The following is a 27,744-nucleotide window of genomic DNA, read 5'->3' as shown; positions in this document are numbered from 1 at the left end:
CTCCTTCTCCTAAACTCCCCCTCCAACCTAACAACCAAAGAACTAAGGGCATGACTAGAAGAGGCGCAGTGTGTGTGTGTGTGTGTGTGTGTGTGTGTGTGTATGCGTGTCTGTGTGCGTGTGTGTGTGTGTGTGTGTGTGTGTGTGTGTGTATGCGTGTCTGTGTGCGTGTGTGTGTGTGTGTGTGTGTGTGTGTGTGTGCATGTGTGCATGTGTGTGTGTGTGCGTGCGTGTGTGTGTGTGTGTACCAGGGGTTGATGGGGGCATAGGTTTCTTGAGGCTGTAGGGAGAAAAGAACACTGAGGACATGCAGGTTGACAATCATTAATGTAGTGAGACAGGGACCAATCCTACCTCACCCTTTCTCTACCCTCCCCTCCTCCCTCCCTCCCCTCCCCTCCTCCCTTCCTCCCCTCCCCCCAACATCCCTAGTCCAGCCCCTCAAGCACACATGTCCGCACGTTGACTTGGGGTGGAAGCAGTGCGCGTGGGTGATGATATTCTATCCTTGTTGTATTGTGTGTGTGTGTGTGTGTGTGTGTGTGTGTGTGTGTGTGTGTGTGTGTGTGTGTGACAGGGCATCAGTATTGTATTAGTAGAGCCAGTGACGCACATCTGTTTGGACTGAGTGCCAAGCGGATCTGCCACCACTGATAACTCACACTGCAAACACTCACTGCAATGGCACATGTCAATACTGCATTTCCCAACTACATATGCATAGAGAAGCTGGCAGCTGTAAACTGTGATCTATAGTGTGCTGTGGCATTGGCTACTTATTGGCAAGGAAATGTCATGCCAAATATTATTGATGATATAAACAACTGAACAGTCATTAGGTTTATTGTACTACAAGGAGAAATATGACACTTAGTTCCGGTGATTGATGAACGCATGAGAAGAATGATGAAGAAAAAACCAAACAGACTTACCTCATCCGTTTCCTGGTAGTTGTGTGCTTACCACGGTGCTCTTGCGCCATCTAGTGGCTAATGCAACATTTATTTTTTTCATCGCTGATCAAGATGTTATAACATGTTCTCACAAGAAATCTCATCCTGAATCCTGTATTTTCTATTACTATTTGTAGTCCGTTTAATTGGGAGACGTTTAGTCTCTTCAACAGTTGTGTGTCTTGCAACACTCATAAAGCCTTGAAGCAATGGCATGCACACACCACCATCCCACCCTGCCTGAAAACCTCAACTATCATCCCAGTCCCGAAGAAAAGCACGGTGAGCTGCCTAAACGACTACCGCCCGGTGGCACTCACACCAATCATCATGAAGTGCTTCGAGAAACTGGTCCGGGCCCACATAGTCACACGCCTCCCGCCCAACCTGGATCCATACCAGTTCGCCTACAGAGCCCACAGGTCCACAGAGGACGCCATCGCGACGACTCTCCACTCCACTTTATCCCACCTGGAGAGGGGGAACAGCTACGCGAGACTGCTCTTTGTGGACTTCAGCTCTGCCTTCAACACCATCCTTCCAGACAGGCTAGTGACCAAACTACTAGACCTGGGACTATCACACTCTATCTGTGCATGGATCAAGGACTTCCTGTCTGACCGCCCCCAGAGGGTGCGGGTGGGCTCCCACACCTCCACAGCCCTCAGACCCAGCACTGGGTCCCCCCAGGGCTGCGTGCTAAGCCCCATCCTCTACAACCTCTACACCTACGACTTCACCCCCGTCCACCCCAGCAACTCCATCGTAAAGTTTGCAGACGACACCACCGTGGTGGGCTGCATCTCGGGGGGGGGGACGAGGCAGCGTACAGGGATGAGGTGGAGCAGCTGGGCAAGCTGTGCAAGGTTAACAACCTGCTGCTGAACCAGTCAAAGACCCAGGAAATCATCGTGGACTTCAGGAGGAAAAAATCTGAGGTCCAGCCCCTGCTCGTCGATGGAGGGAGCGTGGAGAGAGTCTCAACCCTCCGATTCCTGGGGGTGCACATACAGGATGACCTGTCCTGGAAGACCAACACAGCAGCCATCATCAAGAAGGCACAACAGCGGCTCTACTTCCTGAGAGTCCTCAGGAAATACCACCTCAGACAGGAGCTGCTTGTGACCTTCTACCGCTGCACAGTGGAGAGCATCCTCACCTACTGCATCTGCGTGTGGTTCTCCAGCTGCACAGCCGCAGAGAGGAAAGCGCTACAGAGAGTCGTGAGATCGGCCCAGAAGATCACCGGCGCCCCCCTCCCCTCTCTGGAAGAGCTGTACAACACACGCTGCCTCAGGAAGGCCTCCAAGATCTCCAGAGACCCATCCCACCCTGGGAACGAACACTTTGTTCGGCTGCCCTCGGGCAGGCGGTTCAGGACCATGTCCGCAAGGACAAATAGACTGAAGCTCAGCTTCTACCCCAGGGCCATTCAGGCCCTGAACACAGCAAAGACCTAGGTTCTAGGCCCTGGACAATCTAGACAATTTGATGGCAGCTACTAGATTGTAATCAAGTGCAATACTGAAACACAACTGTGAACATTTCAAACCTGCAAACTGCGACACATTAAATGAATGTGCAATAACACTATGTGCAATATGACAACCCTCGGGTACATAAGGTTCAGAGATAGGAAATGTTAGGATATTTATAGCATAGCATAGAGTACAGCACAGTGTTTTATTTGTATAGTATAGTATAGTGGATAGTGTACATAGCCTTTATTTATGTAAACCAGCTCTTTTCCCTTCTTGTTTTTAGTTTTTTTTCCTAGCACCAGGGGAGCCCCCCCTCCCAAATTTCGTTGTATGGTACCTGTACTATATCAATGACAATAAAGACCATTCATTCATTCAGTGTCAACAAATGTAAACTTAGGTTATTTGCAAGCACTGGCGGACTCAGGGGGGGGGGGGTGCCCCCACGGTTGAAAAACGTCGCGCTTAAGTGCCCTTTTGAGTAGCAAAAACGAGAGGACGTGCCCTATTAGTGCCCCTCCAATGGTCTAAACTTGACCATGTGCCCCCATAGTTGAAAACATTGCGTGATCTACTGGGATTTTCTCGCACAGCCATCTCTAGTATTTACAGAGAATGGTCAGAAAAAGACAAAAATATTCTCAGTTCTCTGGGCGAACATGGTGGTGGTGGTGTAATGGTGTGGCGGATATTTTCTTGGCACAAATCTGCAGCAATTGTGTGATGCTAGAATGTCAATATGGACCAAAATCTCAGAGGAATGTTTCCAGCACCTTGTTGAATCTATGCCACAAAGAATTAAGGCAGTTCTGAAGGCAAAAGAGGGGGTCCAACCCGGTAATAGCAAGGTGTACCGGTGCAAGTGGCTGGTGAGTGTATGTTAGTGCAAATAACTAATTTGACTATTATTGATTTGATAAAGATGTATCATTTATATAAAAAGCCTTAATGTCGAGCCCTGGTATAAGTGTTCTCCAGTGCCTTTTGTCCGCTATAAGGTGGTGGTAAGTTGAAGTTTGTGGTGTCCAGTGCGCTGCGCACGCGTTTCATTACCCATCTGGGCTAAGCCCCGGATCTCCTACAATCCTAAATCCGCCCCTGGCCTAGACTACATAATGTTAATATTAATCAAGGATGAGGACTATTTCACCATACATGACGCATCATAGCTTTTTGCTCACTGATGGGGTCCCATGTTGTGCAGTATGTGCCCTTTTTTTCTTTTCGCCCCTGCCCTTCAAACAGCCTGAGCCGCCACTGTTTGCAAGTACTGTTTAACCTTAGATACACACAACAGCCTACAATACCATACATTTAGCACTGGGTCTTCTCGGGGAGAGTGTACACTGACATGCCAGGTAATAACTTAGTAGGCTTCATAGCTTAAAAGAGTCAAGATGTTCACAGTGTAGATCCCTCTGGCAGAACACTGTAGGTCTCAACCCCAAATTCACATGTGAATCATGTAGGCTCATTTCTGCTATTGAATAAGCAATGTTTAATACTGGATGTTTATGTAATACTTCAATCTCTCGTCCCCCTCCCCTCCTGTTGCAGTTCCATGTCACCGTTCAGTATTGAGAGCATACGGCGCCCCCGGAGGTCGGAGTCCCCGGACTCCAAGAAGAGACGCATCCACAGGTGTGACTTCGAGGGCTGCAATAAGGTCTACACAAAGAGCTCCCATCTAAAAGCACACCGGAGGACGCACACAGGTCAGTGTGTGTGTGTGTGTGTGTGTGTGTGTGTGTGTGTGTGTGTGTGTGTGTGTGTGTGTGTGTGTATGTATGTGTGTGTGTGTGTGTGTGTGTGTGTGTGTGTGTGTGTGTGTGTGTGTGTGTGTGTGTGTGTGTGTGTGTGTGTGTGTGTGTGTGTGTGTGTGTGTGTGTGTGTGTGTGTGTGTGTGTGTGTGTGTGTGTGTGTGTGTGTGTGTGTGTGTGTGTGTGTGTGTGCGTGCGTGCGTGCGTGCGTGCGTGTTTTACACCCATACACCTGTTCAAGCACCTGCATTTTGTTGACTAAATGTGTGTGTGTGTGTGTGTGTGTGTGTGTGTGTGTGTGTGTGTGTGTGTTTACCTTTCCAGGGGAGAAGCCATACAAATGCACCTGGGATGGCTGCACATGGAAGTTCGCCCGCTCTGACGAGCTGACGCGGCACTACCGGAAACACACAGGCGTTAAGCCCTTCAAGTGTGCAGACTGCGACCGCAGCTTCTCCCGCTCGGACCACCTGGCCCTCCACCGACGGAGACACATGTTGGTGTGAGCCGGATGGAGGGAGAAGCCCTCACACACAGAGATGGGGCAGACACACACACACGCGCACACACACACACGCACACACGTACACACACGCACACGTTCACACACGTGCACACACATACGCACACACACACACACACACACACACAGATATACAGCTGGGAGAGCGGGGTCTCTCTCTGAATGTGGTTCAGCTGGTCTGGACACCCACTGTCGTCTGTCCCTGTCGCTGTGAGGGAGGAGTGAAATGTCCCCAGAGCAAAAACAGGGTTGGTCCTGCGTCCTCGCTGACTGAAGAGGAGCAGACCAGGAGCTTGTTGGTTGTTGTTGTCGTTTGGAGTTTTATGGAAACCTGTCTTTTCCAGCACTGTTCTTAAATGTTTCACTTAGGTTTTTGAAAAAAAAAGGAGTTGTGCTCTTCAATTGGACATAACCGCAATTGCAACAATCGACTTTTGACATCTTTGTTTCGGTTATTGTTCAAATGGCTGCTTTTCTCGCGTTTATAATGTGAAAGACCTCTAAGGATGGAATGGAATGGCTGTCTGGGTGTTTATGAACCAGGCCAGACCTGGGCCAGGATTGGACAGTGGAAACAGACATAAGCCCAGTTTCGTCCATGGACAGTATTGTGGCCCAGTTCCTCCACTCTCAGCTCTCTGCCTCTCTGTGCTTCAGAAATACCACCAGCAGAGGGCGCCATCCCATCACGGATAGCTCCCATGGAAACTGTGCTTGAAGTTGAAACACCTCAATGGGTCAGTGATACAGAGGCGAAAATTGGAATTTCACCCAACTCAAGGTCAGCAAACCAGCAAATGAGATTAAACCGTTTACCCACAACCAGAATAGAGCATCAGCAACCTCACCTCTTAAACACATCCACAGCATATTACGATATATAGGCCTAGTACGTGTTTGTTTTGATATTTGTTTTTATCATATTCGCTGGATTTTGTTGCACACCAGCTGAGATAGTCCTTTATGATCCACCCTCAGTCTGCAATCCTTCATCTTGAGCCTCTTTTAAACTTACTTTACTTTCAATACTCTTTATTGGTGCATTTTGTGCTGTGATTAGCAATCAGTAAAGTGCAATCTCATTGGGTAAATATAGTTTCAATATGGCGACTTTTATTGGTTTATGTTTATTATATCTTGCTGTGTATGCTTGCTTTGATACATTTAACGAAGAAAGATCAACCACAATGTACAACATTGTGAACTTTAATACAATCAAATGAACATATCTGGTATGTGAAGAAAAAAAAACACTTTGAAGCACCTTACAGATTCACAGCTTATATGATGATTCCATCAATTCCTGTTCAAGGATTCTATTTCACGTTCTTGGTCTCGACAGTGAAAAGGATTAGTTGTTGTTATCTTGAATTTGCTAGTACAGAGCCAACATGTCTTGGCTTTAGCTCAGCGGGCTAACCTAGTCAACCAGACACTTAGTTGATTCCTCTAGTACAATAGGAGAGCAATACACTCACAACAGGGCCGCGAAGAGAGAGAGGGTGTTTGTCCCCTTGTTCTACTTGCTGATGTCATATCCCGAAGAAGGCCTATAAAACCATGGACAGATTTCTACCAGTGCCACTTTCTTTCTTTTTATTCTACAGATTCGTCTATATTTATACTGGATTTGTAGCTACCGCACAAGGTTCAAGAGCTCACTTCATACGACTACCCCCTCCCTGTAAACTGTACTGAAAACTTCATCAAATAATGAAGGTGATAGAAGAGAAAGAGCAGTTTTAAAGTGTATTAGTGCTGCTGTTTGCAGGGTGCGATCCACAGGTTTGCCAAAATGGACAGTACCCCCGTTGCTTTAGTACACACAGAGACAACACCACCCCCCCGTCTGCCCTTCTGAATGAGTGTGCGTTTGAGGAGGCGGTGTCTTTTTGCACACTTGTTATACTTACTCATATCACGATGAGAAGGATTCAGATCTGGCCTCACACAGCGTAACAAGCCCGCACTTCGATAGTAAATGATCCATCTCACATACTGTACAGTATATCACAATAGTTATATGGAGGTTATTTCAAAATACACATTTACATCGTCGTACACGGGTCATAAAGGAGATGCTTTTGAATACATGAGACTCCCCTGTCTTGGTGCTCCAGAGGTGTTTGAATATTTCATTTACGTACAGTCATGACAGCAAACCTTAATGTTGGACACTTTGACATCAACTGCAAAATGAACAATTGGAAAAAGTTTATCTAGCCATCCAGATAATGTACATCTATGGACAGAAACACTAAACCACATCTAGGATAAGAGAGCAATAGGATTAAGTTGACTTATCACAGCAGATGTATCTGATTTTAGTCACAACAGACTGTGACATTCACCTCCGCACATCTATCATTCTAAATCTGACATTTGTGATGACATAATGTGTCTAAAAGTATTTCTATAATGCAATATAACTCACATTCTACACTCAGAGAGGAGATATTATGATGCTGTAACCCCATCTTCAATACACGTTCAGGACTACTGCTGACAAGGCCAGTAAATGCTGTTATCGTTCAGTCTCCTTGATCGTATGCCAAGGAAACACACACACACACACACACACACACACACACACAGTGGTGGGTAAAACAACGTCCGTACCTTACAGTAGCACAGATTAATTTAGTAGAGGAATAAAAACATTGGTATTCCCAATTTGTCCTTCTCCCTTTTGGTGTTCTGAAGTATTATGATTTATGTCATTATGTTGTTATGTTTGTTGTTTGTGTGTACCGTATGTGAATATTTCCAGTTGTATTGCCTTTTTGGCTTCAGCATATCATCAGCACCTTGTTTGTTATGAAGTATGATTTAAACAAAATATTAATTTCAAATGTTAAGTCCATTTATACACAATAATCATCAACATATTTTACTATTCATATACTGTACTTAAAAACATTTTACAAATTGAGGGGCACTTCATCTTTGCATATAACTTTTGTTCTGTAAAAATGGTCTTTCAAAATGTTGTAATATATGTGATAGTGGAAATAAAACGTATATTTCAGTTCTACAGACTGTACATATATTTGAAAAAATAGGGCTTTTGATTAATAGATACAAAGAAATACATTTATACATGTAAAATCTTTTTCATGAACTTTAATTTATCTCATTTGATATACAATACAATTGGGGGAATTGATGATGCTAAAACTTTTTCTTATCTTAGGTGCTTGCACAAATGATCAAATGTGATGTAAGAATTAAAATCTCTATTTTTGCATTTTGGTTCACCAAGTTCCTGATTTTAAGGTCTTCTTTCATGAGGCAGATTCTGTGTCAATACAAATACACCAAAACTCACTTTAATATCAGATCATTCATTTTAGATGTGAATCAAACCCAGATATTTTTGGCCACTTTGGCTTAAAGAAGTTCATGATTACAAGTACAGATTCATATTGAACTTCTTGAAACAGTATTTAGAGCGACTGTATTCACTTTGTTGATAGGTGTTGATTCACATTTGCATGCCTTAATCCAAAAACATGTTGTTCTTCAATTTCCTTGGAAGTTTGCAGTAATGATTCTGACCAGTATTTCAGAAAGGTACTGTACACCAATGTGTATTGTGTACATGCTTTACCACCCATTTAGGCATTATTTACACTTTTTGATGGCATAATTTTGTAACGGTAACCAGGGTCAAAGTTATGCAATAATTAATAGTGCCTCATATCACAATCTATCTCTGAAAATCAACTATTTCACAAACAAAAGCTTACACAAATTCAACGGTATATATGTTCAAATTGATTTACACAAGAAAACTTAGAGAAAGCACAGAAACTCCAAACCATTATGCAAAATCCCACCTCAAATTTGTCTGTTTCTTATGAATGCATTGAGCCTTACCCGTTTTTACACATTCTCCTTAAAAACCAACATACTACATTCTTTATGTATCCCCGTAAAAGCGGCATATCATTTGTGTGTATGTATTTACAATAAAAACAACTAAATTATGTTGTTCATTTGGGGATTTCACTCTCCAATACTGGCCATGTATGACTATTAGAAATATTCCACACCCTATTGCAGTACCAGAAAGCACGGAAGGTAGTGAGAGCCACTTGGTTGACCAGCATTTACAGTGTTTTATTGTTCACAAAAGTCCACAGGGAAACCTCTATTGAATGTGCTATGGCTGGGATACTAACCTTAGACTCCCATGTGATTGAATTCTGAATTTACAATTCTGTATCAGTTCAATATTTCTTTCATTTCTGTATCAAATCTGTTTCTTTTTTCTCTGCTTTCGAAAATGTAAGTAGTGAAGCCAATGCCTTTGTTTCAAGTTTACTGCTATTATTACGTACAGTAATTGTTGTTCCTGTATTTATGTATAGTGAGTGTATTGTAAATATATTCAGAGCTTTTTGTTCTTACCGTAAAATTGTGATATTGCCCAGCAATGCTTCAAAGGGAGGTTCTGCTCATGGAATTCAGGAGGATTTGGTGTCCCAATGTTTTTCACATGTCGAAAGAACAAGATTCAGATTCAGAAAAGTTTATTGTCCCACTCTTGGAACAAGTATTTCTTCTTTTCCTTCCTTTCTTTCTTTCTGTTCTCAAAAAATGTCTAAATATTCTGTCAGTGCTTTTGCTTTTTTCTCTGTATTTTTCATATGGATGGAGCTGTGAAATGAAACCGAGTTCAAACATATACATGTATATTAATATGAATGGAGGCATGAAGGTTAATAAAGTTGCATTTTGTATGTAACACTGTCTAATCAGACTCGTTTAGATTGAGTGGCTGACTGTGTTGTGGCTGGAATGTGGTTTTGGTTACACTTAGACATTTGAGTGCTGTGCTCACATTCACTGGCATTCAGAAACCTAAGCTTAGTATTAGGACAGTCATTCCAAATGATAGCTATACACAGTTGTGCACAGCTATCAGAGTTACTGAGAACGTAATACAGTATGTCCTGGAATTCAGATGTGAGCCCTGATCTTTGGTGTGCCTCCACCATCCCTCCGTATGATCGGCTTTGTTGTTGGCCATTATGAACACTACCATTAAGATGTTACAGTGAGGGTGTGCTACTACATGGATTTGTCATGAGTAAGATGCCTGATGCATAATGCCAGTAAAGACCACAATAAGGGAAACATAATACAGAGGATAGCTACTTTTATTTTAAAGTAGCACTGTAATCTCCCAGTACTGTACACCACACTTCCTAGTACTGGAGTTGACTAGGAGACTCAATTGGTTGGACATGTATGGCATTAACAAGGCCATGGGTTCAATTCAGTGGAGGCTGGTGGATGTCGACATTTCACAACGAGGTCATTGTAATTCATGGAATGGAATAAGGAAGCTGTTGGAGGTGGAAATCTGAGGACGGGCTCATTGTAATTCATGAAATGGAATAAGGAATGGTATCAACACATGTTTGATAACCTTCCTCATACAATTCCATGCATTACAATGAGCCCGTCCTCAGATTTCCACCTCCACCAGCCTCCCCTGGTTCAATTCTCACAAGCCACATGTTGCTTTGGATTGAATGTTCTGCAAATATACAGTAAATATATGCAGTAATGATGTAAGTTAATGTCTTTCATTTTTTTGTAAGCATATTGTAAGTGTATCTATTCTGGATTGTAGTACTAAACAACAGTGGTTTTCATGATAACATCAACTATACAGTAAGTGTCTTTCCCCTTTCCCCAGTAGCGTGCCGAGACACCTCCCATGGTTAGTACAGCAGGCGCGTCTTGGCACCCCCCTGCCACCTCATCCTGTATGACTCACCATCACATTCACTCTGATGACACTTTTCCAGGGCAATCAAAACAGTATAAATCAGGCCCGCTGACTTTTGTTGGAACATTAGCAATGCACCACATTTGTCTATTGACAAGAGTATCGTCATAACACAGAACTTGACAGCCAGTTGTGCAAAACGCTTTTTAGTGCTGAGACCTAACTGAGACTTTGGGTGTGTTCTTGAGATTCACAGATGTAATAATAACAATGTTTATAGACAAAATTCAACAACAGAACACCATTTAGGAAACAGTATAATTTGTAATTATTTATAAAAATTGAGTGGAGGTTAAACGAGCAAAATGAGCAGTACTTCTAATGGACATTTGATCACCAGGTACAGAAGGTGTTTGTGAGGGTGTAACAATCTGTGGGGTATGAAATTCACAGCTACATAGAGTGGGAGAAATAAGTATTTGACACAACAATGTTTTAATACAACATATTTCCATTGCAGCTATTCACATGAAATGTATGCCAGACATTGGTATTAGCTCAATAACACTACACTGCTAAAGACATTTTAGCAATCCAATCCATAAAAAAAGCTATTATGCAAGAAAGTGGAATGACAGAGGAAAAAAGTATTGTACACAGTAAGAAAAAGCACTAAACCAGCTTATGCCACTAATGAGTTCTCCTACCTGTGCTAATTGGAATCAGCTGGGTTAATGCTGTTGCGTGTTGGTGAGAAAGTACTTCCACTCTTTGATTTCTGAATGCAAATAAACAAATCATTTGTCACCAAGCTTTCCTGCGAGAAACATCTCATGATGGGTCGAGACAAAGAGCTCTCCCAAGACCTTCGCAACAAGATTGTTGAGCAGCATAGTAATGGCACTGATTACCGACAGATTTCTCAACTCCTAAATGTTCCTATCAGGGGCCTATTGGGGCCATTATCCTCAAGTGGAAGGAACATCACTTGACCATCAACCGGCCATGCACAGGAGCTCCTCACAAGATTTCTGACCGGGCAGTGAGAAAGTTAGCCATAAGAGTAGCCCAAGAGCCAAGGACCACTCGAGCAGAGCTCCTTAAAGACCTGAGCAGCGGATACAGTTGTCACAAAGAAAAAAGAAAACAATAGGCAATGCACTCCACCGCCACGATCTCCATTCGCAATCATCCCAGAAGACTCTATTACTGAAGAAAAGGCATGTTGAAGCCCGTTTGAAGTTTGCTACAGAACATTTGGAGAAGACTGTAGATTCCTGGGAGAATGTAGTTTGGTCAGATGAGACAAAAGTCTGAATTTTTCTGCAACAATACAACGTGCCATGTTTGGAGGAGAAATGGTGCTGTTTTGTCTTCACATGGTACTTGGAATGGAATCCAAATGGTCGAAGGAAAGATAAATGGAGCCATGTACCGGGAAATTCTTGAGAAGAATCTGTTGCCATCCATCAGGATGATGAGGATGAGATGCTGGTGGATCTTCCTGCAGGTCAACGATCCAAAACATACTGCAAAGGAGACTCTCAATTGGACCAAGAGGAAGGAAATTAATGTGTTGGACTGGCCTTGTCAATCGCCAGACTTAAATCCAATAGAACATTTGTGGAAGGAACTAAAGATCAAGATTCACCAGCGGACCCCCCGGAACCTTCAAGATTTAAGAATGGGCCCCAAAAAAGTGTTACAATTTATTTAGCTGTGTAGTTTTATTGAGTTAATACCAATGTCTGGTCTAAATTTCATGTGAATAGCTGCAATAGAAATATGTTAAATTAAAAGATTGTTGTGTTGAATACTTATTTCTGTACAGTAACACTGTACATGTTATTGTTGGCATTGCTCCAAAAGAAAATGACACATGGTATTTAATATACAATAGGTTATGTTCCCATGAAACCACAAAGATCATAAAAGAAAAATGCTGTCGCTGTCACTGACTTGAAAGAGCATTCACTCTGAAAGATTAGCATGAATCGCTACGCTTTTCTCACAGAGCAGTGTCAATACCGTGGGTGGAAGGCTCAGAAAACCTTTTGTTGTATTGTCACGGTGAAGACTTTCTAAATCCACACATTCCTGAATATAATTAACAAGTACTCCCTAAAAGAAAATAAAAAAAAGGTTCTACCATTCTAAAACATTGTAAACACGCAATGTTTATTTGACATTTTGCTCTGCTCTTCAAGCAGCTGTCTTGGCACAGATGGACCCTTTAGCCTACAGCTTGGCGTCTCAAAATTCTTAACACCAAACATGTCTGAAGCGCTACACACAAACATGAGTAAAACTTTACATTCAGGAGTTGTTATTACTGTAAAGTTATCACTGTTACTACATTGTAACAAGAATATCAATGACTGATTGTTACACTGTCTACTGTAATCAGTATTGTTACACTGTGTACTATAATCAGTATTGTTACACTGTGTACTATAATCAGTATTCCTATCACTTAGCACAGTGTACAGTGTAACAATTTGTCCTTACATCTCTTGTTACACTGTACGTACCAACGCAGTTGCATAGTAATAAGAATAATTGTAAAGTGTTGCCAAACATCTTTGTCATGTTAATATTTTCTTTACAGATTAAAGAAGAGTAATCAACAAATCCTAGTATACAGTAATAAAGTCAGCTATACAGGGGATACAAAATATGTACATTTCAACAAAGTTTAGTAACCTGAAATGATAACTCTTATTATTCAATTTGTTTAATCGAATTACACTTGGTCATAACTTAAAAGCATTTTTTTACAACACAAAGTAATTATTTTACATGTCTTAAAACCAGTAAAAGGCAGCAACCAATACATTTTCTACAGTATACCAGCTGATGCTGCCATAGGCAACTCTATCTTAAAAAGAAAACACTAAAAGGCACTTAGAAAATGAGTACTGATAATGTGTAATATATTATCTTTTAAAAACAACAAAAATGAAAACAAAAACAGAATATTAAATGTTGCCTTTGTATACAGTATGACATTAGAGTATTTAACAGTAGTCTTTCTGTAGTTACAGTTTAGTATCATACACATAACGTAGACAGTATCATATCAAAGACAGAAAGTGTGTCTTCAGTGCTGAGACACAGTAGAATAGGCAGAGTGATACTGAAAAACCTTGGAGTCATTCCAGAAATGGCTAGTTTGATCCTTATAACTGACTCAAGATTTGAAACATCTCTTTGTGCTCTTATTCAATTGTTACAGCAATTTTTGGACTTTTAAATTAATGATGTATAGCCATTGAAGAATATAACTTAACTAATTGCCTTGTGAACTTAGTTCAACTGTCTGTCTTACCCCATCAGAACCCAAAATATAAGCTTGCGTTACTCCATTGTTTGTAAACAATGCAATTGTAAACAAACACTGTATAGCTTCAATACATGGTCAAAACTATCATGTTGATGTCATGGCTGGTCAGTCCTTGCATCCATAGCCCTAGTCTATGACATTGAGAGTGGTTCTCCAGCCAAATCCCTAAGCTGCAAAAAAGTTGTGGGGAACCTGCTTTGTTGTTGTTTCAATTACAGATTGCACCTTTAAAGCCACAACATGTCCAGTCATTTTAAATCATAAAACAGGCACCTTAAGTTTTATGAATACCACTTAATAATATTTTTTTGTAATTTGTACAACTGTCTTACCTGGTCATAACACCTATTAGGACCTGTAACTCCATTGTTTAAATGACTTGTTTGTTGTTGTAGAACCTGTAAACAAAATGACGTATAGCTTCAAATCATGTTGTGATGTTGCTTTCATGGTACAGTATATCATTCATTGAGCACTACAAAAAGTCATGCTCCAATGTTTATGCTTTTGTTGGTGGCCCACTATTTCATGGTTTGTATCTTGGCTTTTTTTGTCTTTTTGTCTTTTAATTCTTTTTTTTTTTTTTACAATAAAATAAACTTTATTTTGTGTGCCAGCACCTTTTAGGGTAATTCGTATTAGAAGTCTTAATCCTTGGAAAATTGTCAGCAAAATAGTGTTCTGACAAAATGTGGCGTAGCCAATTTTATTTTGAAAAAATATTTCAATGAGACTAACATGGATAAATAAAGATAAAATAAAAATAGAATACATTTGGCAGGGGTCAGCTCTAGCTCTGGTGCCGCTTCATGTGTAGGGCCAGGTGGTCGGAGCGGGAGAAGCAGCGGTTACACACGCCACACTGAAACGGCTTGGCCCCTGTGTGTTTCCTGAAGTGGCGAGTCAGCTCGTCAGAACGAGCAAAGCGCCACTCGCACCCCTCCCAGGAACATTGGTACGGCTTCTCTCCTGTAAACAAGGCAAACAACACAAGGTTATACTATGGAAGAAATAGGGTTGATCCTGTTCCTTCAGAAACGTAGTACTACCTAATCTCTACATTAGTATCGCTTTACAAAGGTCAGCAATTGAATACACTTCTATTATGAAATAAGTGTTGATATATTCAGTCATGCTATATTTTTCCATTATGTTAAAATCTAAATCTTTTAAATCATATTGAAATCCAGATATTATCATCTATAGTCCACACATATATAGTCTGACCTCTGATTAATTTGTTTCCCAGTTTTAGAACACAGCTTTTGCTTTTGAGAGCAGGGCACAGAACATGGGCCAGGTCTCTGTCAGCATATTGAATGCATCTGCATGCCAAGAGCATTCTTCTGCCTGGCAACATAACATACTCCCCCCCCAAAATAAGAGACGGGCCCCCATAACAGGACTTTAATGATGTTCACAGCAAAACTTACCCGTGTGGGTCCTTAAATGGGCTTTTAAATGGGAGGACTTGGTGTATACCTTCTTACATCCTGATGGAAAAGAATAGAACAAAATGCATCATTACATAACTGTCATTGGTCTTTAAAGTCTTCAATGAGAAAAATAAAACGTTAGTCATTTAGATTTGTCTGCTGATATGTGACATCCTGGTGCTGCACAATGTTATTGCACAACAATTCAAGTCAGAAAATTGACATTTAGGTCAAAGTACGGTATATGTATTTTGGGTAATACATTCTATTTCCTTAGCTCCTCCTAAAATGATGTCCCACGTGCTGTGACGTACAGTATGACATTTCATACAGCTACAGAGCTTCGAAGTGTGACCCGGCTAGCCTGTTTGTCAAGTTAGCACTCAGAGTCAAATATAACCCTCCGAACCCCAGCTTTTTTGCGACTGAGTCACACAACCTTTCACCACATTTGAATAAGAATTGCTAGATATCTGGTGTTACTTTCCAAAATACCTCTGTGAATGACAAAAGTCACCACTCTGTGCATCCATTCTTTGAGTTTTTAAAAAATAGTTTTTAAAGAAAAACCAGGAAGCTGGGCCTTTAAATCAAAAGAGATTTGACTTTATTTGCTTGGTAATTACCATTAATAATGTAACCATCTAATGATTCGAGTCTTTAACTGCAGTCTTAACTGCAAACCATAGCCTCCCCCACTGGGTGCCTATCCAGACACACACTGTATATGTATGTACAGAAAATCAATGTAAGTCTGTACAGTATGTTCCCTACAATGTCTCCTCACCTGGGACATCGCAGTGATGTATCCTCCTCCTCTCCAGGTCAGGGTTATTCCTGCGGTTAAACCTCAACGGAACAGACTGGGCCAACCCAGGGGACACTGGGTCAACACCAGGGGTCTGGACTTGTACCAGACAGGAACTTTGGGCTGGTCCAAGACCTGAGCTATGGACTAGTCCAACACTAGAGCTTTGGACTGATCCTAGACCAGAGCTTTGGTTCGGTCTGAGAGGGGAGCTCTGGACTAGCCCTAGGCTGGAGCTCTGACCCAGTCCATTGCTGTGGGTATGGACAGTCAGTTTAGAAGCAATGCTGGCTGCATAGGAGGGAGGTGGGGAGAGATTCTGCGCCAGCTCTTTGCATCTGTCCGGACTCCCGGGCTCTGAGTTGGGTGGGGAGGGCGGCAGATAGGCTGGTCTCTGCTGATGGCTAAACTGGGTTGTCACCGGGTAGCCACCATTATGTGGACTGCTGATGGGTTTGACAGCAGTCTGGGGGGCTGCTAAGTGGATGTTACCAAAAGGCACCTCTGAGGGGATCATGGGGACCCCACTGTGTAGCTCAGAGTTAACCTGGTGTGCAGGAACGAGCTGCTCCAGTTCAGAGTTCAACAACTGGAAAAACGGAACATCCTGGAAGTCCAGAGAGGGCATTTCCTGTTTGATGAACATGTTACTGTTTCCTGTGTCGGCAGAGGTGCCGAAGAGGCCCGGAAATTCGGTGATTGTTGACGACCCTCCGTTGCCCTGACAACTTGGGTGGATGAGGGAGTGAGAAAGAGGCTCGGTCTTGATGGGTCTCATGGGCCTGCAGAGGCCAGGGCGCAGGTAGGTGACGTCAGGGAGGAGGAGGCTCATGTTGACGCTGTAAGGGGAACCCAGCTCCTCAGTGAAAGAAGGCTCCATCACTGAGGGGCTGTCCCCACACAACCTCTTGGAGTCTGCTACCCTCTGAGGATGGGGGGACAGGTATTTGTCCATCTCTGAATTACCCTGAGGGGGGGAAAAAAGGACTATTCTTAGTATTCTGACATTTTGACATGGAGACAACTTCAAAAATCACATTCATTTGGTCAAGCCGCTCTGCATAAATCCAATATTCTTCCATCTTAATGAAAAGTGGATAATTCAAAACTTCCACTAAGTAAACACATGTTCACAGGTTGTGCATACAGCTAGCAACTTCATTTCTTACCACTGACCACATTCGGCCTGTTTTCGCGTCCTTTTTCCTTTATCAGTGCACTTGAGAGAGTGAGAACGAAGAGAGGAGGTGACTGCAGCAGTACATTCATATCCAGCAGTCAGCAGCAGTGAAACATTCATCATGTACACTGTACTCCCCAATGGCCTTACGCTACATTCCCCCTTCTCCCGTAAAAACCATTCATTCCAAGTCCCAAAAAAAGACTACGCTGACCAACGCAAAAAAAAAAACACGACCAGAATTGCGCAACGTTACTTCGTTCTCAATGTGTCAACTGATACCGAAAACACACATGTAGCCTTGCACACAGTGTTCACTGTTCAGACACCTTGATCTAGTGCGCATCACTTCGGGGGAATTACACTGGAATAACGGGCCTGACCAAGGCGAATATAGAGGGTTGCCACATTACATGAAAGAAATCCCCTCTAGCAGCCGCGCTTCTGAAGTGCTCCCGTCTAAGCTATGGAAATCTATGGCTGAAATTAGACCATCCAGCTGCTCTCCGGAGCTATGTATGCATCCCCCCGTCCCAAGTTTTGAAACAGGGTGCAACGTTTCATCGTCAGTCGACTGTCTCTCTGAACATGTTTTCTCTTGGGGTTTTTTGGAATAGATTGAAGTGGGGGGCTAACTATCGAAGACAGAAACCATGCGCTCGCTGTCAGTTCGGCACGACCAACCCAGGGCGTACAGTAGATAGATAGTCATCATAAACAACCTGTCTCCTTTATTCAGTGGGTGTGATACATGTTTACTCATAGTGTAACCTTACAGGCCTTAACTTGGGATATTTATGAATAAGATGCGTCTGCCTCTGTTATAATCTCTGTGTCGTTCTATTATTTTCTTATCTAAAACTGGGTGTGTTAATGGCTGCGAGCCCAGTGATGCCATTGCCTACGATCCGCTCGAACTGTCAATTCGCAAAAGTAAATACAAATACTGTACCAGATTGTAGTCGTGAAAATGAGAAGTTCCGTTGATTGTACCCCTCATGTTGTAAAGCACTTGTCCATGATCATCCCTCGGACCGTCGGCTGGTGGTGGTGCGGGTTTACGGTGAGTCGGCTCGTCCTGCCCTGGAGGCGCAACCCAAACATTCTTCGTTAACAAGTCAGTGGCCATAAACGCTGATGTTGTGTCTCCAGTTATGTGTAATATTTTGGAGAAAAAAGATGTGCAAATTGTATTAATTGTCTGATTATTACGAATTGCTAGAGACAGCTGTCAAGTGCTGCTCATGGCTTGGCTTACTCTCTCTTGTTTTGCGCTTGGGTTTGTCAAATTACGCAACTGCGTGATATCAGTGCGTCTGTCTGTGTAGGGCGGGGCTGAACATAGAAAATACACAAGCTAAGCTCTCAATTGTAGGAATAATAATATGGAGCTTCAAGTAATGAGTGCTTTGCTTTTTACATTTAGTTTCGAGGGTGGCGCGTATAAGCAAAAAACGTGGATGCAGCAACGTGATTTAGAAGATTAACTTGTCAAGACAGTGAAGGAGTCCATTAATTAATTCAGTTACTTATTCACAACCTCTTAAAATAACATAGTGACTCATAGTCATAAATGCTATTACTAGCATCCAATGTGTCAGTTTGAATGTTGACTCAAGGTAGGCCTTCTCCTCCTGAATGTGAATTAAGATTTAGTCAACCATTGTTATTGGATGACATGTCCTATTGAGAGGATGGTAACTTACTACCTAGCAAAATCTGTAGACGTTGGGGTCAACAGTCCCTGAATAGAGGGTGTGACGTTTGAAAACAAGAGAGAGATTCTCCTATGTGTCTCTCACATACTGTAAGCATGCACACTGATCCATCAAATAAGCTAATATGCTTCTCCAGTCATCACATGACTCATGTGTGTAATGTCATTTTGTCATTGATCACTGAAAGGGTCACTTCATATTTTTGACCATATTAGGCCTACTATACCATATTGATCACAATTTGATGTGACATCCTTGTCTCATAGAGCGTATGTATGTGCTGGTCTGGTTTTGTCTCTGATCAGGCACGCTAAAAACGCCACTGCAGTGCAGCTGTCTGTCAGGACTGCATACTTTATGCCAACATTCCAGGGGCAGCAGCAGTGTCTGCAAAGTCTGCAAAGACGCTGGCAGGGGGAGACATTGAGGGGATGTTTAGATTAAAATAGCTCAGCATTTCATTCAAAAACACTTTGTGGCATACTTACCGTCAGATCATGTACTGTATGAAGGAACTGATATACTTACTGTATACATATATGGCCTGGTATTCATTTGGATGGTGTTCATCGGCCACGCAGTCTATGTTTTCTTGACTCATTGTAAACTCATGTCTGTTGACGTGACCTTGAGGAAACTTGTATGGTTGCTTGTGTTATGCTCAACCTTTTACTGTGTTTGATTAAACCAAGACTGAACATGTGGCTCAACATTAAAAAACAAAACCAGTAACCCCACCCTACAATTTGAGGCAATGGTTTTGTACATCACTTGTGGTTAATACAACAAAATTGACATGTCAGGTTCTCTTTCCACACAGGTGCACTGAAGCATTACCACATATTCATGGTAGTATTAGTGTAACGTGTTGAAACAGGAAACACAGGTATGCCCATGTGTTGGCCCATCAGACAAAACGTGATGTGGAGAAGTTATAGTTAATCATAGAAAGCAAAACACACACACACACACACACACACACACATACACTCATTGACCTTAAACGCCACACCCATACTTTCCTTCAAGGTTTTTTTCTCTCTTTTGTTCAAATGCAGTTTAGAAGCTTTACAGTAATTACAAGGTAGGCCAATCATAGCGCACAGACCTTTAAAGTGAACCAGCAGAACATTAACAAGGTATCATTTTGAAAAGCATGCATGTCACTCAAGAGCTGACTGTGTGGAGCATGCAAAACATGTCCTGAGAAAGTAGTTGTAGTTGTAGCAATCCATTACATGGGGTTGAAAATTCAAGGCAGCACTACCCTGTCAGAAGAGTAATGACCACCCAGATCAGGCCCCTGTCTGTTTTCTACTGGCCTCCGGATGTGGCCCAGGTACAACTTTTTTCCTCGGGGCAGAAGTAGGCGGGCTCGGGCTGCTGAGCTTTATCTTTGCCATTAAAAGACCAGACCTTGGCCAGCATGTGGATGTGGCCCAGGTCCCAGCCACTCAGACCAAAGATGGCCCAGTAGCTACAGGAACGTATCAGGGCCACATTCTTTCTTTAGGTCCTTTTCTACCCCCCCCCCCCCCACAACTGAACTAAACTCTATCGCTTTTTTTGTTTGTTGACTTTTGTTGACTTTTCAGCAACGTTACCTTTCTATTAGGAAATTGGTTTAGGGGGTTGCAATGCAGTTTATTTTAGCAGCAGTTAAACTATTGGTGCTAGAATTTGTGCGGTATACAAGATACAAATCGTAAAGGTATGTACTTGAATGGTTACTGTCTCATTAAGTATTGACTGATTGACTGTCAGGGGGTGACCTTTTAAAGTGCAATTTAAATCCTTAAGCATCTCAGCACCAAGGGGAGCAACTGTCATTCTTGGCCCTGGCTCTTCCTCTATGGCGAATGTGAGCTGAGCCCTCTTCCATATCCCCCAGTATTAAAACCTTAGAATATGTCCAACAACTGCACCGCAGATCACAGAGAATGTTAGGCATGTGCTTACAGCATCACAACCCCACTCCCCTCTCACATGGACTAATATGGCAAACCACAAGTGTGGATGGAGCAATTAGCACCGCTACTACTACAACGTGTTGTTTCTTACCTCTTGATACAACAGTATGATACACAGCCATGTAAGTATCACATGACTATTGAATACGTTTTTATAAGACATTTTCTAAATGTATTTGATTACTGTATTTGTTCATTATGTAGCCTTTCAGTCAGTCCTATATATTTTCTCATTGGTAATAATGTGAGCTACTATTTAACCATGTTTTGAAACAACAACGTAATGTAAACAACACAAACACAATGTATGTAATGGTCGATATTTGCATGTTTTTGGAGCAGGTGCTTGGCATACTGTACCCACCAGGTGGCAATGGTAAGCTGTTGAAAAGCTGAATTTGAGCATTATGGCAGTTCTGGATCAGAGGACTGTTCTGTCCTCAGTCATGTAAGTAGGTGATACAAACTCCACCATCGCTGGTAAATAGATAGACTGTAGGAATACAAAAGCAGCAGAGTAACTAACTACTAGTGGAATATACTGTGTAATTACTCTCTAATGGCCCTGGACAGTCTGGACGGATTGATGGCAGCTGCTGGACTGAAAAAATCAGGTGTAGTGCTGAGGCACAAATGTACATTTCAAGCCTGCAAACTGCGACACTTTAAATGAATGTGCAATAACACTATGTGCAATATGACAACCCTAGTCGTCTATCTGTACAGTATAGTATAGTGGATAGTGTACATAGCCTTTATTTATGTAAACCAGCTCCTTCCCTTCTTGTGTTTTTTTTAAAGTGTTTTTTTTAAAGTTTTTTTTTTCTTTCCTAACACCAGGGGAGCCACCCCTCCTAAATTTCGTTGTTTGGTACCTGTACTGTAGCAATGACAATAAAGACCATTCATTCATAATAAACTAGTACCGGAAGTACATATAGCAGTAATGGAGAACTTTTTTTCTTCTTTTTAAAAAAAAAACTTATTTCAGCTTCTTTTGTATTTTCCTGTTTTAGTTGAGGTAGCTAAGTACTAAGTAACTATTTTAAGTTCTCCCACTAAAGTGTTCCTGTTTTCCATTACAGTATTCAAACATACATTATTCCATTCAAACACATATCAAACATATTAATGAGCTAAACTTTTTTTTAATGTGTCCAGTATTCTCTTCAGGTATTATGGCCCCCAACAGACTATACTGTACTGTAGTTATTAACTACTCCCAACACATACACCTCTACCTACAGTCACCTGTATGCATATGCATAGAATATTAATTTATTCTGGAGTAGAGTTCATCTAGTTTACATCATCATAATCACTCTGGATTATAATCAATAATTTATCACCTCAGGGTAGCTCTTGAAAAAAACTTCCAAGCTTATTCTTGAAAGACAACTAATAATTTAATCTTTGTATTTACCCGATGTCCTCAGAGTATTGACTGTGTTATAAGCTCACTCTGTGGTTAACTCCGGGCACTATTTATCTGATCTGACACCATTTCATTTGGCTGTAGTAATCACTTCCACAGCACACAGCGTTGTTCTGCTCCTGTTTGTAAAACAGCAGATGAGGCTAATGCCGTTCTCCGGGGAGAAGTTCAATATAATTTGTTAATTAAATGGAATAATTTAATTACAGTAACTCAAAAAGCATTCATCAATATAATTGTTTCTGGAGCCACCATTATAATTGAGCTTTAAGTGAAAACAACTCAGTTTCTAATGTTGGTAATGCGCTGACACAGTTCTCCCAACCTCCATTCGTTCCTCTCTCTGATCTTCTACCGTGCTTTTTCTCCTCAGTGTTTCGTTTGATATGCAGCCACAGCACATCACTGAGACCAAAACATTTATTACAGCCGTTTAATTTAACTTCTCTACAGGCATGGACAAGGGGACAGAGACGATAGCACTGCCCCACTGAAAGGCCCTCGCTGTTCACTTTATAATCTGATCCTCTCTGTTGCCCTTTCATAAAGACACCAGAGTATTACCCAGACTCCAAACATACCTTGACCATTTAAACTGTCTTGGATTTCACCACAAAGGCGACCAGATAGAGTCCAATTCATCCTCGAGGGCCAAAATAATAAAACATAATTTTGCTCTAATCTGCCTAAAGAATGTCCTCTGTTTGAAGTTGACAGTGCTCTATCTTCTGAGAGAGTAATTGCCTATTGACTACAGCGGGAGGGCCCACTGAGGTAAGCCTCTCTGGGGTCTGCACCTTACAGGTGTGCCCTGGAACACACAACCTGCCCCTTGTTCCAGAGAAAGAGTGGAAAAAAAGCCCAACTGAAAGAATACGGCTGACAGTTGAAACTTTACTAGGCATTGGAATGAACAACATGACACTGGATTCTCAGATCACCTTGTAGCCAATTTGAGCTGAACAAAGAGACGTTGGTTCTCTGTAAGTCTTCCTTTCTGATACAGCTGCAAAAGTCTTTTTAATAAAGTTTTAACGATTTGTTGGACAAGGTCTCTAAATTGCTCTAGCTGTAATCAGTTTGATTTGATTTAGACATTTCTAGGGGGAAAACTGCTAGATAAGTAAATACATAATTTAGTATGTGAACAGTTCGCTTCAGATTATCTGGGCTTTTTAAGTGAAATCATGAGGTTCCATTTGCACAAATTAGTAATAAAGGCTTGTCGTGTACTGTATGTTTATCTTGTATGTGTCTAAGCTGAACATTTGTTTATACTGTATCTTAATTATTTCAGCATTGCGAAACAGACAATGCATACAGTCTAAGACAAGCTGAATCTGTAACTGTATAATTCGTCAAACTTCCCTCTGACTTTCATGGGGCCTATTAATTGAGAGCAGAAATCTGTTCGTCTAAACATGCCGTCGAAAGCTGGCGAACAGCTGTGCAAGCTCTGGAGAATCATATGGAAGAATGCATTATCGGCCTTGTTTGAATATTCTCTCAGATTTGGAATAATCAGGCAGCTATTCAGTAGTGAGACGGCCAAGCGCAGATGCCAGAGTACAGCTGAGTACATTGGTGAAGCGCCGCTGAATCACAAACAAGAACAAGGAGACACAACGAGGAAGAGAATGCAGGTGTGCTTTATCTGAATAGAGTTATTGGTAACTATTGTAATACTTGTAATCTTTCTGTCCTTTGTTCCATCCTTTAGTCTTTCTTGTCTACTTCCCTTGTTCAAGGTGATATGCAGCCTGCATAATTTGTGATTAACTGTACTGAAGACAACATTGATCACAAATTGTTAGAAATGCATTAGTAAGCAAGTTGACAGGAGTGGTTGAGTAAGTGCTGGTTCCAAGCCATTTTCCATAGGTGTCCATGTTTTTAATTCTGTTATATTACATTTGGCAAATGGTTGCATGTATGCTGCCCAAATACAGCGTCTAAGCTTAAATGCAGACAGACGTAATTTAATCTTGTACTGTAGATGGCAGGCCTGATGGACTGAGAAGCGAAGGCATCCTTGCTAAATTCATTATGCTAAAAGTTCAAGATCTAGCTGATGAGAGACCCCAACCGACATCTAATGATTGGCACTATGAATATAAAATATGAAGTGTCTGACACGGGTTGAAATAAATTTCATGTACAACTGTGTAATCTTTAATGTTTTCTTGAAACCCCGCAAATAGATTTAATATGCTGTAAATAGAAAAGTTCTGTTTCCACCCACCATTTCAAACAGCAATACAACTTTTGTTTTCATGGTAGGTGACAAGTAAGTGACAAAAAAGTGAACACTGCCATCTAGTGTACCCCCTCCCCCAAGAGGACATGGTTTCCTAATGTCATCGAAAGTCACCTCTCGGAATATGTTGGCAAAAGCTTGGCTCACATCAACCATGTGGCATAGATCCAAAGTAACTCATTGATTCATGTCCTCCTTCTGTAGATGTACATTTCTTTGATGTGCAGTGTCAGTCAAATATATATTGATGATGTCATTTATCTGTGCAATGTGTCATTCATATCAAATTGTAAACATCCATATGAGGATGAAAGACAAATGATAGTCCACAGGTGGAGAGTAGGATAGGAGTGTGTATAGTCTATAGAGAGATACTCCTACTCTCGTCTCAAGCCCACTCTAAAGAACATTCTTCATCATTACCTGACCTCTCTCTCTCCAGCCCCTCCTCCATGTTCATAGCTCAGATTCCTCCACATTGGACCTCTAATCATCCGACAAAGCTCCTCTCTATTCACCAGATCTCTCTGCTCCCCTGCCCGGTCGCTTTATGAAGTCCAAGTTCAAGTTCATTTTGAATGCTTTTACAGGAATCTGTTTTAGCTTCTTTTGGGCTCCACAAATTCAAACAAATGTCACTGGAATCCTATCCTTAAGCATACACAGATATGTGTTTATTTCTTGTTTGGTGTACAGTATATGCATTGGTACATTAGTATGTTGTAAAGGTTAAGAATAGAGATACATCCTAATGTATTGTTTCACTGTACTGTCATAGCACATTAAACAGATATTTCCCAGTGAGAAAGTAATAGTTAGAGTAAATACTCTTGTTAGACTTTGTTAGCATTTTCCGTATGAGGCACAGCATGCATCCATTCTATTTAAACACAATTAATTTGAGGTAATTGTGTTTTAAAAGGAGGTATAGTTTACTAAAAGCATATTTTCAGATCATACAAAAGGCAGTATTCCAGGGTAAAATAAGGTCCTGTCTGTGGCTGTGAAGTGGAATAGGTCTAAACAAAGGGGGCACCTTCACGATTAAATAACTCAGCATCCCTTGAAAAACTTGGCTGCCAATCATGTGGTCCTCCGAAGGCATCTGTGGCCACATGTTCTACACTCGCTGTAAAAACCTGGGAAATTAATGAGCTTCCATTGGCACCCACACAACAAAGGATCTATAAAGCAGCATAATGTTCTAAGCGAAACTTTACTCTTGACTAGTTCCCAATCAACCAGCAGCAGCAGCTTTTATTTTATTTCCCTTGTAACCAACAACGGGTTGTAAAACGCAACTCACTGCAGGTCTACATAAATGTTTACCTTGATATAAAGTAGCGAATTATAGTAATGAGTTTTTTTTTCTCTCTCAAAGATATGCTGATGATCATAAATGGAAATGAAAATAGAAAAGCATAAATGTTGGTCGTGTAGACTTCGCCTGGTCTTTCATTTAACTTCAAGCATATAGGTTTGATTTCACCGTCAAATGTTGTGCTTCCATAAAGCTATTTACAATAATGTTCTTCAGGATAATAGTCAAGATAGTGTCTTCTAAACAAGCATGGATGTATTCTCTAACCACAAAAGGTCTGTACGGAAAACAAGAAACCCTCATGTTACATGATAACCACTGATTTGTACTTTGTACCTGGTTGTAAACAATTAAGGGCATTTTAGAATCAAGGAGACCAGAGGTTTGCTGAAAGGTATTAATGAGAACTTTATTTATGCAGATTCTTTATTCATTTGCATAAAAAGCAATTCCACAGATGGGTTTATGGGAGTAATGACTGAGCCAGACTGCGATATAACATCTGCTTAATCACAACAGAGCAAGTCTATGGCTGCAGCAAAAAAAAGGTTGACTTTAATGAAAGGAGAATGTGCATCTCAAAGAAAGATGGCTGTGTTTGCTGGAAGTTTGGCATAGGAGAGGAAGACAGTGAAAGATGTACGGTGTTGTTTTCAAGTGACAGCTTTGTAAATATTTGTACCATTTATTGTAGCCTTGCTGTGATATTTAAGTGCACTGATGTTTTCAAATTAAAAGCAAAATGCACTCTTATCATGTTGGCAGAAAAACCTTGTTGTATACCCACAAGCCTGTCTCAGTATGTACTGTGTGTATGTGTTGCATGTGCATGCCAAATGTTTAAGAAATTCCTCCCGTTTAGCCAGTTTTAATCCAGGAGTACTCTGCCTCCTCACACGCGCACAAATGCGCACGCACACACACATGCGCGCGCGCACACACACACACACACACATGCGCGTGCACACACACACACACACACATGCGCGCGCACCCACACACACACACACACACACATGCGCGTGCACACACACACACACACACACACACACACACACACACACACACACACTGCACCAGTGTGGCTGCAAGGTCACTCCAAGTATTGATAAATCACCCAGCTGTGATTCCCTCCTGACAGCTCAAACTAACATCAAGCTGGATGGGGGAGAACAAAAGACCATCAAGCGGCCCTTTTCCTGACACTTTTATTCAATCACGGCCAGATTGCTTACGACAGCACCAGCAGCTGTTTCGTCTTCATCTTTCCCCATTTGATAAAGCATGTCAAGTCATATTTCTGTAAGTACTTCACCTCACCCCATACTGTGCGGATTCACCACGATTCGGCATATGCACATTCCACATGAGGGGCTCGTCAAATGGGTCAGGGAGTAATGACACCCCCTCTGAAGGTCGCGCCGCATCGCGGGGGGAAGCAGCGACAAAGCAACAAGCTGAAGGTCAAAGATAAGAACGCCAGCAGAGACATCTAAGATAGCCACCAGAAAATTAAACAATGAGGGAAAAGCGGCAAGGCTTTGATTGCGTGATTGTGTTGTTTAGTAGAGGGGGCTTGGGATTGTTATTTCGGTATACGCCATCCCATTCAGAGCTCTGATGTTGACCTTGTTCCCCTTGGGATAGAGGTCACTGATAGGGTGGAGTAATGCTGCGGATGCTTATTGTGTGTTTATGATGTCCCCAGCCTCCCAGAAATGGGATTCACCACTGCCTTTTAACGTCTGGATTTAGATTACATTCACAGGAGTTGTTTTTCAAAGAGAGCAGCATGTGATGACAATTACAGGTGATT

The 27,744-nt window shown here is 41.7% G+C and overlaps 2 protein-coding genes across 2 annotated transcripts in view; one reads left to right on the top strand and one right to left on the bottom strand.

The window, feature by feature from the left end:
* klf12b (Kruppel like factor 12b) overlaps window positions 1-9,429 on the top strand; it is a 42,319-nt gene extending 32,890 nt beyond the window's left edge. Inside the window, exons 5-6 of the mRNA XM_080536212.1 lie at window positions 3,992-4,149; window positions 4,519-9,429. Of these exons, the coding sequence (XP_080392338.1) occupies window positions 3,992-4,149; window positions 4,519-4,700 (340 nt within the window). The 3' untranslated portion in view covers window positions 4,701-9,429. The remainder of the gene's footprint in view (window positions 1-3,991; window positions 4,150-4,518) is intronic.
* A 5,164-nt stretch (window positions 9,430-14,593) lies between these two features.
* klf5b (Kruppel like factor 5b) lies at window positions 14,594-27,192 on the bottom strand (the record flags this gene model as incomplete). Its single annotated transcript, XM_080536853.1, has 7 exons — window positions 14,594-14,772; window positions 15,237-15,296; window positions 16,027-16,141; window positions 16,316-17,014; window positions 18,180-18,310; window positions 20,289-20,422; window positions 27,164-27,192. 7 exons carry the CDS (start codon window positions 27,190-27,192, stop codon window positions 14,594-14,596), a joined length of 1,347 nt encoding a protein of 448 aa, XP_080392979.1.
* Window positions 27,193-27,744: the final 552 nt, after the last annotated feature.

The sequence above is a fragment of the Nansenia antarctica genome (assembly GCF_963989245.1).
Source record: "Nansenia antarctica genome assembly, chromosome: 7".
NCBI lineage: Eukaryota > Metazoa > Chordata > Actinopteri > Argentiniformes > Microstomatidae > Nansenia > Nansenia antarctica.
Note: the sequence above shows the minus strand (reverse complement) of the source record. Positions and strands in the feature narration are given on the sequence as shown.